This window comes from Myotis lucifugus, unplaced genomic scaffold, assembly GCF_000147115.1.
Source record: "Myotis lucifugus unplaced genomic scaffold, Myoluc2.0 scaffold_953, whole genome shotgun sequence".
NCBI lineage: Eukaryota > Metazoa > Chordata > Mammalia > Chiroptera > Vespertilionidae > Myotis > Myotis lucifugus.
In genome coordinates, this window is record NW_005872001.1 from 61,747 (window position 1) to 73,226 (window position 11,480).

General features: G+C 51.2%; 1 protein-coding gene across 2 annotated transcripts in view; it reads right to left on the bottom strand.

Moving 5' to 3' along the window:
- Positions 1 to 5,305: 5,305 nt before the first annotated feature.
- Positions 5,306 to 11,480, bottom strand: part of CDKN1A (cyclin dependent kinase inhibitor 1A) — a 7,855-nt gene continuing 1,680 nt past the window's right edge. Inside the window, exons 2-4 of one of the 2 annotated variants that reach the window (XM_014448904.2) lie at positions 9,356 to 9,636; positions 7,985 to 8,440; positions 5,306 to 6,709 (exon numbers count right to left, since the gene is read on the bottom strand). In XM_014448904.2, the coding sequence (XP_014304390.1) occupies positions 6,660 to 6,709; positions 7,985 to 8,440; positions 9,356 to 9,611 (762 nt within the window). In that variant the 5' untranslated portion in view covers positions 9,612 to 9,636 and the 3' untranslated portion in view covers positions 5,306 to 6,659. The remainder of the gene's footprint in view (positions 6,710 to 7,984; positions 8,441 to 9,355; positions 9,637 to 11,480) is intronic. The other variant, XM_006106943.3, reaches the window with a different exon arrangement.

An 11,480-nucleotide genomic window follows, 5' to 3' on the forward strand; every position in this document is an offset into this window, starting at 1 on the left:
TAAGACCATACTTTCAGGGACCACTTTGATAGCTCGTCACTGCAGAAGTTTCTCTGAATGTGCACAGCACCTGAAACCAGGAGGAGGAGGTGCAGTGTTCTCTCCTGAAGAAATAAAATATTTTTAAAATAAAAAATAAAATGACTGAATAGCAAAAAGAAGTCACCGTTGATAACTCAAAAGGCAAACAAACTGTAAAATAAAAACTCACATCACAGAAAATAAACTAATTTCCTCCTTATGAGTCCCTGCAGGTCAGTGAAAAACCAGTAATGCGTTAGAGAAATTGGCACCATGTATGAAGAGACAATTCATGGTGGGAAAATATCAGCTGGCTTTTAAACACATGAAAAAATGTTTATCTTGACTCGGAATAAAAGAAAAAAAATAAAACTACAGCCCTGGCTGGTGTGGCTCAGTTGGAGCATCGTCTCATACACCAAAAGGTTGCAGGTTCAATTCCCAGTCAGGGGAAGGCAACCGTGCGATGTTTCTCTCTCCCTTCCTCTCTCTAAAACCAATAAAAACCTATCCTCAGGGGAGTATTTTAAACATTCAAAAAAAAAAAAGGAAAGAACACAAACTAGTGTGTCTTTCATGAAAAGAAATGTGATGAACTCTGCCAACATTTAAAATGCAGAAAACTTTTTACTCAGCAATTTCCCTTCTAGTCACTGGTCCTACAGGTGCCGTCCACAGGACAACATGAAAGGCTGGTCATTACAACAGGGCCTGTAGCGGCAGGGGGTCGGGAACAGCCTGCGTGTTCATCACCAGGGAACTGGGAGCCAGTTAAACAAGCTCGGATACGCCCAGACAATGGTCCCCTGTGAGGAAAATGAGAGAGAGCCAGGTGGACCCATATGGAATGACCTTCAAAATATATTGTCGAGTGAAAATAGTAAGGTGCGAAACAGTGAGTATGGTGTGCTTTGCATGAAAAAAAGTGCATGTGTGGGGATAAAATTTATGCTATGTAAATGGACACGCATTCATATATGTTTGTAAATGCATCAAATCTGTCTAACAGACACATAGGCAGCAGTATGGTGATTATCAGGGGCAGGGAGTGGTAGGAGAGGGAAAAGGGGAGATAAATGGTGATGGTAAGAGACTTGACTTGGGGTGGTGAACACATAATGCAATATACAGCTGATATATTGTAGAATTGTGCACCTGAAACATATAATTTTATTAATCAATGTCACCCTAAAAATTCAATTAAAAAAAAGAATATTTCTGACAGAATATACTGGTAGCAGTTGGGCTGAAGAGAAGTGTTAGAATGAAGGAGGGAGATTTATGTTTCATTGTTTACTTTGAATCATCTTTGTACATTACACATTCAAAAACATATTTAAGAATAATTTTATAGATATACAGAGAGAGAGTGATGAAGGAACGGTGGTAAAATGTTAATACTGAAGATCCGTTGGTGAAGAGTATATTTTTGTTTTACTATTTTGAAGCTTTTCTGTATGTCTGAGATGATTTTTTTAAAAAGGCTTTCAAAATTAATAAATTTAAATTCTAAATAAATAGCCGAAACCGGTTTGGCTCAGTGGATAGAGCGTCGGCCTGCGGACTGAAAGGTCCCAGGTTCGATTCCGGTCAAGGGCATGTACCTGGGTTGCGGGCACATCCCCAGTAGGAGATGTGCAGGAGGCAGCTGATTGATGTTTCTCTCTCATCGATGTTTCTAACTCTCTATCTCTCTCCCTTCCTCTCTGTAAAAAATCAATAAAATATATTAAAAAATAATAATAAAAAAAATAAATTCTAAATAAATATATATTCTCACAACCATCCTTTTATCCCTTTTTTTTTTTTTTTACCATTGAGGACATTGATACCCAGAGTTTCTGTGGCTTTATTAGAGTAAATAAGGAATTTTTTAAAATAAGTAAATATTTTTGAGTACCTAATACATACCAGACCCAGTGCTAGGCACCGAGGATACAAAAGTGAAATGAAAACAGAAAAAAAAAAATACCCATGTGTAATACACTGTCTGGTGGCAATAAGTGTATTAGGAAAAGTTACGCAGAGTAGAGGAAGGAATGGTGGGCGGTGAGCTTTAGAGGGGGTGCCCACGGGCCTGTCTGGGGAGGTGGCCCTGGAATCGAGTGTGTGAGGAAGAAGACCTGGAAGTAGAGTGTCAGGGAGAGGGAACAGTGTGTGCAAAGGCCCTGAGGCAGGAGCTTGCCTTGTGAGGATGAGGAACAGTGAGGACACCAGTGTGGCTGGAGCAGGTCACGGAGGGAAGAGTGGAGATGAGGTCAGAGGGAGCAGACAGTAGGACCTACATGTAGGTCATGCAAGGACTTGGTTTTACTTTAAATGAGATGGAAGCCATCGGAGGATGACATGGTCCAACGTAGGTTTTGAAAGAATCCCTCTGGCTGCTTTCGCTGTGGAGAACAGACTGCACCAGGCAAAGACGGAAGCAGGGGGACCAGCGAGGAGGCTGCTCAAATAACCCAGCCAAGAAGTGACGCTGGGACCAGGCGGGCAGCGGTGGGGTGATGAGAGGTGGCTGAACTCGGGGCGTGTTCTGAAAGTAGGCCAACAGAGTTTGCCACTGGGTTTAGACAAATCCCAGAACTTTTTCTCTCCAGTGAGGGACTCTTGGCTTCTCTCTGAACAGAGTGAGGTTAGATTGTTAAGACCCAGCCCCCAGTGTACTTGCCCATACCCCTGCCGGCACGGAGAGGGTGGGGGCCCCAGCGTTCTTTGATGTCACAGCCCGGGGTGCTCAGCCTGGCCTCACCCGCTCCACCAGCCCCAGGGGAACACCCACCCCTCAGCCAACTGGCAGGTGGACCTAACGAGGTACTAAGAAAGAGTCAGATCCAGGCCTTTTTGGAAACCATGGAGCTAATTTTAAAATACAGTGTCCCTGGACCTAAAACTCTGAGCTGAGAAGCTGCATTTTACAAAAACTGAATTAACAAATAATGAGGCCATTTTATAAATGAATAAGTTTTCGCACTCACGAATTTTCAAATCCCTAAAGATGCTTGAAGTACTTCACACTCTAGTGAAGCCTGAAGCAAGATACTCCCTGTTTTGGGGTTTGGTGGCAAAAGCTGGGTGCAAACCTGGCGACCTGGATCCCCTGCCTCCAGCTGCTGGCTCTGAGCCACAGGAGGAGGTCGGGGGGAGGGCTGGCCACGCAGCGGAACCCGGGCCAGGGAGTCCATTTTGAAGTTGCGTTTATAGAGCACGCTTTACATAAGACTGAGAAAACCTGAGTTACATCCCAAACCACGGCGGCCGCAGGAGGAGACAGGTCCCCGAGAGCCTCCTCTTAGAATCGTCCCGGCGGTGCGGCCGGGGTGAGGCACTGCCCTTTCTGGACGATGGAGCAAGTGGCATGACCCGGGCCATCAGGGGGGGTGTCCTGGCTCCCACCACCTCCTAGGTCTGTGACCTCAGGCGAGTGACTTACGTTTCTCATCTGTAGATCGAGACGATAGCAGTGCCCTCCTAGTGGGTACATTGTAAGGACTCCATGCTATAAACAGGGGTCCTCAAACTTTTTAAACAGGGGGCCAGTTCACTGTCCCTCAGACCGTTGGAGGGCCTGACTATAGTTTAAAAAAAAAAACTATGAACAAATTCCTATGCACACTGCACATATCTTATTTTGAAGTAAAAAAACAAAACGGGAACAAATACAATATTTGTATTTGCATGTGGCCCGCGGGCCGTAGTTTGAGGACCCCTGCTATAAACCATATGAAACATTTGTAACCATGTGAGGCAGAGGATGATCACTGTTGGCTGTTGCTGTTTTGTGACCCTGCCATTGCACACGGCCTTGTTCATGTGCCAGCCTGATAGCCCAGGGATGAGGAGCAGTGCCCAGTGCATTCCCCACCCTGTACGACAGCAACTGTGCCGAGTGCCCTCTTGCACTCCGGGACCCCTCGGGGGATGTCGGAGAGCCGGTTTCGGCCCGATCCCTGCAAGCCAGGCTGCGGGACCCCACCTGCTGGAGGGACCCCACTCACTCCGCAGACGCTGGTGAGGGACTGCGGGAGGTTGGCTCTAGTCCAGTGATGGCGAACCTTTTGAGCCCCGCGTGTCAGCATTTTGAAAAACCCTAACTTAACTCTGATGCCGTGTCACATATAGAAATTTTTTGATATTTGCAACCATAGTAAAACAAAGACTTATATTTTTGATATTTATTTTATATATTTCAATGCCACTTAACAAAGAAAAATCAACCAAAAAAATGAGTTCGCGTGTCACCTCTGACACTCGTGTCATAGGTTCGCCATCACTGCTCTAGGGCATGTCCGGCCCATCTTGCCCAGTCCCACCCCACGGGCCACCTTCTAATTAATATCCTTTCAATGTGCACGAATCCGGGTCACTAGTATATAGATAATCAGAGCACACATGTAAAAATACTTTGTGTTTTTTAATGTTGTATAGTATTCCACTATAGAAAGATACACAACTGACATAGCTACTCTCCTGTTATGAGCATTTAGGTTGTTTCCAGTTGGGGTCTGTTAAGAATAATGTTGCCATGGCCATAACTTTTGGTGGAAATCTGTACTCATTTCTCTTGAGAACAAACACAGGATTAGAATTCCTGGGTCATGAGGTAAGGCATCGGTAGAAGATATTGCTAGTTTTCCAAAGTAGTTGAAATATATTCCCACCAGCAAGGGATACGAGTTCCAGTTACCCTTGTCAACACATTGTACTTTTTAAAAAAGAAATGTTTTTATTGGTTTCAGAGAGGAAGAGGGCGAGAGAGAGACATAAATAATGAGAATCATTGATCAGCTGCCTCCTGCATTCCCCCTACTGGGGGTCAAGCCCACAACCCAGGCATGTATGTACCCTGACTGGGAATCAGACCTCCTGGTTCAGGTCAGCCCTCACCCACGGAGCCACACTGGCCAGGCCCCTCGTTAACACTTTGCATTGTCAGCCTTTTTCACCGTAGTCATTCCGGTAGGCGCCTAGTGGTATCTTATTGTGGTTCTATTTGCATTTCCCCAATGAGTAATGGTGTTAAGCTACAATATGTCCTTTACTAAAAAAGACCACACAGCAAACCAAAATATTGACAATGGTGATCTTTGCAGAGGTGTGATGATTTACTTTTTAAATTTTGTTCTTGTTTGTCTCTCTTCTGCCTGATAGTCCTTCTTTTGCTAAGCTTTTTGCATTTTTTAAATTTAAATGCTTCATTTTTTAAATGATAAAAACAACCAAAAAAAAAAAAGCCCACACCACCTCTGCCTATGTATTCTTAAAAATAACAAGGTATATTTACAAGTAAAGTTTCCAAGAAATATTTATTGAGCACCTGCTGTATATCCAGCACTGGGGGATGGGGGGGGCTGTGAGGGACACAGAGCCATACAGGATGTGGCCCCTGCCCTGTAGAGGTGTACAGTCTAGTAAAGACAGGAGAATACAGTCCAGGACAGGACGTTACAGGGGGTGCGAGGGGTTGGGGCAGACCCACTAAGTGCTTCGGCGCCTCCAGGGGCTCAGCGTGCAGCACCAGGAAAGATAACACAACTCGCAGGCCCGCTGTCAGCCCGCTCGTGAGCCCATCCGCAGCCTCACTCCCACCGTTTAAAACACCTGACTCCTTGCTCAGCTGCTTTTCAAAGTGCAATGAATGGGAGAGGGTGGAGCAGAGGGGGAGACCCTGGGATGAGTTCCAGGGGCAGGTGTCACTCCCTCCTAGAAACATCTGCTTCCCCCACCCACACATCCCTCTCAGAGATGGCCACTCCCGGAGGCCTGCGGACCACCCGGACCCTGCCCCCAGGGCGGAGAGGAGGGGCACCCACTGCTCCGGCTGCCCGAGGTAGACCCTGCCCTTCAGTCCATTGAGTTGGGGGCACAGGCACCCCAGAGCAGCTGCCCAGGGCTGGGAGAGGATAGAGGGGGAGGGGAGAAGCAGAGAGGGACTTGGGCTGGAAAATCGGGGCGCCTGGGCAGGAAGGGGCGTGAGGGAGGCTGGTGCTTTGCTGCGGGATCCTGCCTCCACCGGCCCTCACAGGGCAGAGTGGGTAGCAGGGGCCGGGGGGGAGGGGGGTGCCAGGCCCCACCCCTGTTCCAGCGTGGCCACTTCAAGGTCACCCTGCCCACCCTTAGAGGAGGTGAGGGGACTCCAATGTTTGGATGACGCCCCCCCACGCTGCTGGGCCCCTTCAAAGTGCTATCTCTTTACTTCTCTCCGGGTAAGGAACTGGGTCTGAGAGTGAAGGAAAGGAGCAGAATTTCATACCGTCCTTGAAGCAGGGAACAGAGGGAGCCAGGCCCCTCCGGAGCACCACCCAGCAGATGAGGGTCAGGCCAGCCCCACCTTGCCTCCGGGAGAGAAGAAATAGTGAGTGTAGGATGAGGAGGTTTTAAATAATATGTAGTTTGCATAATAAAAATGCCTGGCAATCCAATAGGCCTATCATTCCGCTGTCTGTTTTCTTTAAATAATTCTAATGCCAGCAGCGGGCGGGGTGGGAAGGTGGTGGCGATCAGGCTATGTACATGAGGAGGAGTTTAAATTAAAACAGACACAATAATTAAGACACACAAACGGAAGGACTGAGGCGCAAGGTGTAGAGCGGGCCTGCGGGAGGCTGTGTTTCCAGGAGCGGGAGACTTCCCGTGGGCGGTTAGGGCCTCCTCTTGGAGAAGATCAGCCGGCGTTTGGAGTGATAAAAATCTAAGGGGAGAGAGCAGAGGTCAGCCAGGCCAGGAGAGCGAGCGAGGCCACCGAGAGCCACCCAACCAGGCCAACGGCAGAGGGGCCACGACCCCGCCCACGCTGCCAAGTACTGTACAGGGAAGAACTCCGGCACCTCCCCGCCCCCCCCCCCCACCTCCCAGGGCGTTCACCCAGCAGCCCGCTTCACAGACGTGAGTGACTATGGGGCCGGATCCCTGGGCCTGCTCTAACCCAAGTTGCCCAAAACCCTGGCCACCAGTCCTATCTGGTTATTTAAATGAACTAAAACCAAGTGAAATGGAAAGTTCCCTTCCTCAGTCACACTGGCCTCGTGTCAAGAGCTCAGCAGCGCTGGTGGCTGGCGCACTGCATGTGCCTCCGAGCTCTGGGACACCCTGCTCTACGCACACCTTCAGGTCACCCGGGAAGGGCTCTGCACAGCGCCTGGGCCATGTAACACTAGCTGTTGTCATTATCCTTCCTGTTAATTCCGACCCAGCTGCAGATCTGCTGTGGGATTCCTGGCTGCATCTCACTGAGCCTCAGTGTCCTCGCCTGTAAACAAGGGTAACGCTGCTATGCTGCTCTGAGGATGAAATGGAATGCTCTCTGTACGGCTTTGGTCCAGGCCTGGCCTACTAGGTGCTTAATGGCAACATGGCTCATTCATTATTTATCAAGCGCCTACTGTGTGGCAGACACCATTCTAGGTGCTAGGGATTCAGCCATGAACAAGAGAGACACAGATCCGTTTCTCGTGGAGATAATATCCTAGTTGGGGAGACGGACAATATCAAAATAAAGAAATGGCTATTGACAGTAAAAATTACCAAGAGAACAAAATAGGCGGGGCAGAGGGACCGGAAGTGTGTGTGTGTGATAGGGAGAAGGGGACTTTAGTTTGGACAGAGCAGCCAGGAAATTACTATCATTCGTTTCCTCTTCATGGCAAACTCACTGTGGGTCTTTAGGAAAACCTACCTCTCTGGACCTTCTCCCTGCCTGTAAAAGGGTGGCAAGAATGTCACATGGATTGCTCCAAGGACTAAGTGAAATCCACCCTAGAAATTCAGTGAAGGGCTAGCATTCAATCAATGTTCCAAATAAGGGAGAGCTAGCTGGTCCTGGCTGTGTGACCTCAGGCAAGTTACTTCCCCTCTCTGAGCCTGTTTCCCCCTCCTAATGAGCAAGCTGGACCAGACCGGTCAGCCCTTGCACCACGAATCCTGAGTCGTGGTCCCTTGCAGTGTCATTCCCTGCATCTGTCCTCACCTGTCATGCTGGTCTGCCGCCGTTTGCGGCCCTGAGACGTGCTCGGCCCACCTGGGGACCCCTCAGGCTGCTCAGGGGAGCGAGGCACCAGGGTGCAGGACAGTGACAGGTCCACGTGGTCCTCCTGAGCTGTCCCCTGCAGCAGGGCAGGTGAGCTGCTGGACCGCTTGCTTCTTCCCAGGCTGTCCTGGGCCCTCCTCGGCGCTGAGGGCAGGTAGGGCTTGGGCAGGTCCAGGCTCCACACCCGCTCCCAGGCGAAGTCACCCTCCAGCGGTGTCTCGGTGACAAAGTCGAAGTTCCATCGATCACAGGCCTCCTGCACGCAGCTGGCCATCAGAGCATCGCAGTCTCGCTGCAGCTGCTCACTGTCCACGGGGCCGAACAGGCGACGGCAGGCCCTGCTGCCGCGGGGGATCGGGCGGGCATCCCGGGATGGCTCGGACATGGTGCCTGCAGCTGAGAGACGGAAACACCCTGGTCACTAGGGAAATGGGCCGGGCTTTGCTCGGGGGAGGTCTTCCTACGAGAACAGGAGGTGGGAGGGTGACTGTGACTCCTTCCAGCTGCTTTTCCACCACCTCCTTCCCACGGGGCCCCAACCTCCTACCAACAGACGCTGGGTGGGGGCAGAGCTCAGCCAGCATGGCACCCCAGGGTGACTGGGAGAGCGGGCAGCTGAAGGGCAAGCTTATGTCAACAAAGTTTATTGCAATGTCAGGGATCAAGGGCCTGTTTACCACCCGGTATTATCAGCTAAAATCAATTTACTTTCCCCCCTGAAGGTGTCCCTCATGGGTGTGAATGCCCCAAGTACGTGTGAATTTCGAGTCCAGTTCCCCAGCCTTGGCCAGGAGGTCCGTTCCCCAATGAATGGACAGGCTGACCCAGCTCCTCCAGCCTCCTCAGGCCCTTCCCGGATGCCCATGTGGGATAACCCCGCTCTAACACTTCAAAGGACCCTGGACTTTTGGAGGAAAACACCTGGGATCTAGGCCTCCCTTTGCTGCTTACTATCTAAGCTTTAAATAAGTCACTTAATGGTTCTGGGCCTCAGTTTCCTCAACTGTAAAACCGGCTCTATGGAAGTTTAAAGAGGATGCCGCTGAAGCATGATCAAGCAAATGGCCAGGGAGTCTTTCTAGGCAGGGCGGATGGCAGAGAGCTGGCAGGCTGTATCTCATGGTTAAGAGCGAGGGCTATGGAGCAGGGCTGCCTGGATGGGAATCCAGGCTCTGCTGGTTGACCCTGGACAAGTGGCTTAACTTCTCTGGGCTCTATTTTCCTCATCTGTAAAATGGAGACAATAATAGTAAACATCTCAGAGGACAGGTGTGAGGATTAACTGAGTAGAGAATGTGCTTAGAGCAGCACCTGGTATACAGAAGTGGTTGGAAAACAGAAGTATTATTGTTTCTCTCTGCCTGCAGCTCTGGCTGAGCCTCCACCCAGACAGCAGCTGACAGGTGCTGTCGGCTGGGCCTTTCACAGAGCTGTCATCAGCGAGTGGCCTGGGGCTGAGGAGGAGCTGGGCTGGGCAGTGGAGAGCCGTGATTTCTCCCTGGCTGAGCCACATCCTGCCAGGCCCATGGTGACTGGAGTCTAGACGGCCTTGAAGCCCCTGCCCCATGTTGTCTGCACCCAAGGAACCCGTTCTGCAGGCAAAGAAAATTAAAGGCGGCCGGTCTCCCCGGTTCCTCTCCTCCCACTCCAGGGAGCACTGGCACTCCCTGCCCTGCTCTGGCCTGACTCCAGGGCTGAGCGGCTGCACGAAATTGGCAGGGACTGGCTTTTCCTGGGGACAAGTCCTGATTTGCAGGCTCTGAAGGCAAAAGCTTTGCTGAGGGATCTCCTGGGGCAGGAAGCCTGGACCCATGGCACACCTACTGCTCCCCATTCCACCCCCTGCCATGAGTGCAGCCCACATCTCAGCTGAGAGGGGAGGGGCGGCACTTGGCAACCTCAGACCAAGTTTAAAGGGCAGAAGAGACAGGAGATTTGCCCCCAAACCATACAACTAAAAATGCTCAAAGGCCACTGCCCCAAAGAGGAGTTACACAGTGCAGAGCCTTCAAATAACTTTGCCCACTGTCTTCAGGGCAAAAATTGAAATTTATTTGTATATCCTTACATGCCAGGGCTGTTGTAAGAAGTTTCCAAATACTAATTTTCCTAAAATGTGGGTACATTCGTTCTTTTTTACAGAAGAGGTAACCAAGGCTCAGAGAAGTTAAGTAACTTTCCCAAGGCCACACAGCTCACAGGTAGCACAGCCAGGATTCAAACCCATGCCTATTTACCCTGAGTTCTGTGCTCTGCTCTCCCACTCATTTCAAGGTTTCCTACCCAGAACAGCTCGTTGGAATGACTTGGAGAGCTTTATCAAAATGTAGATCCATAGGCCCCTCCCTCCCCAGACCAACCTAATTCAAATCGAAGGGGATTTAAGTAAGTCTTTGCCAGTTCCCCAGAGGGGCACACAGAGGGGACACACAGGGACCCTGACATGGACATCCTAGGCCTCATGCCTCCGGGCACGAGGAGAGGTTCTATCTGGAAACTGGATATTCCTTGGCTTCTAGGAGCGAGGACGGGACCCTAATCCAGGCAGCGACCCTCTCTCCTTCTACCACCCCTGCCCTGACGGCTCAGCTAGGGCCCCATCGAAATCTGCTCTCGCCCCCATTATCATAACTCCCAGCTCAGGGGAAACTCACACACACAAGCCCTGGTTTTACACACAAGAAACTGACACTAGACAGCCTTCTTCGTTGGCCTTCGTGCTTTAGACGTCAACCAATTTCAATTCCCGAGTAAACAGGAAGCACTCGGTAAGCTCTGCTGAGCCAAGGGGGTGCTCTCTTTAGGGGCCGCTGCAGGGCGGGGAGGGGGGCCGCCTGTGATGAGCCCGGAGGGGCCGCGGGAGGAAAGGCGGGCGAAGCCGAACTCCGCCGGACGCGTGTGCTGTTCGCGGCGGGGCCGGAAGGGGGCGCCAGCCTCCAGGAAATCACGCGCGGGGCGGGGGTGCGGGGGCCGAGCCTGGGACTTGGACGGCGGAGGGAGTTGTGATGAGTCAGTTTCCTGCAAAGCGCTCCCTGCCCGCCAAAACTCCGCTTCCACTCCGGCTGCGTCACTCCCAGCTGAGGATATGGGGGGGGGGGGGGGTGCGGGGGGCGGTGAACACGTCACGCTGACCCAGCCGGGCTTCCCAAACCACCGGCGGTGGGGAAACCGCGCGCTCTGGCGCCATCTGTCACTCACACGCACACAGCGCGGTCACACACACACACACACACACACTCACACGCACACACACATGCACTCACATACACACACACACGCACATTCACACACACACACGCACATTCACACACACACGCACATTCACACACACACACACGCACATTCACACACACACGCACTCGCGCGCGCGCACAGGCGCGCAGGACCTGGTCCCTCCACCTTATCTCCACGCCCAAAGCCCGGCTGAGTCAGACCC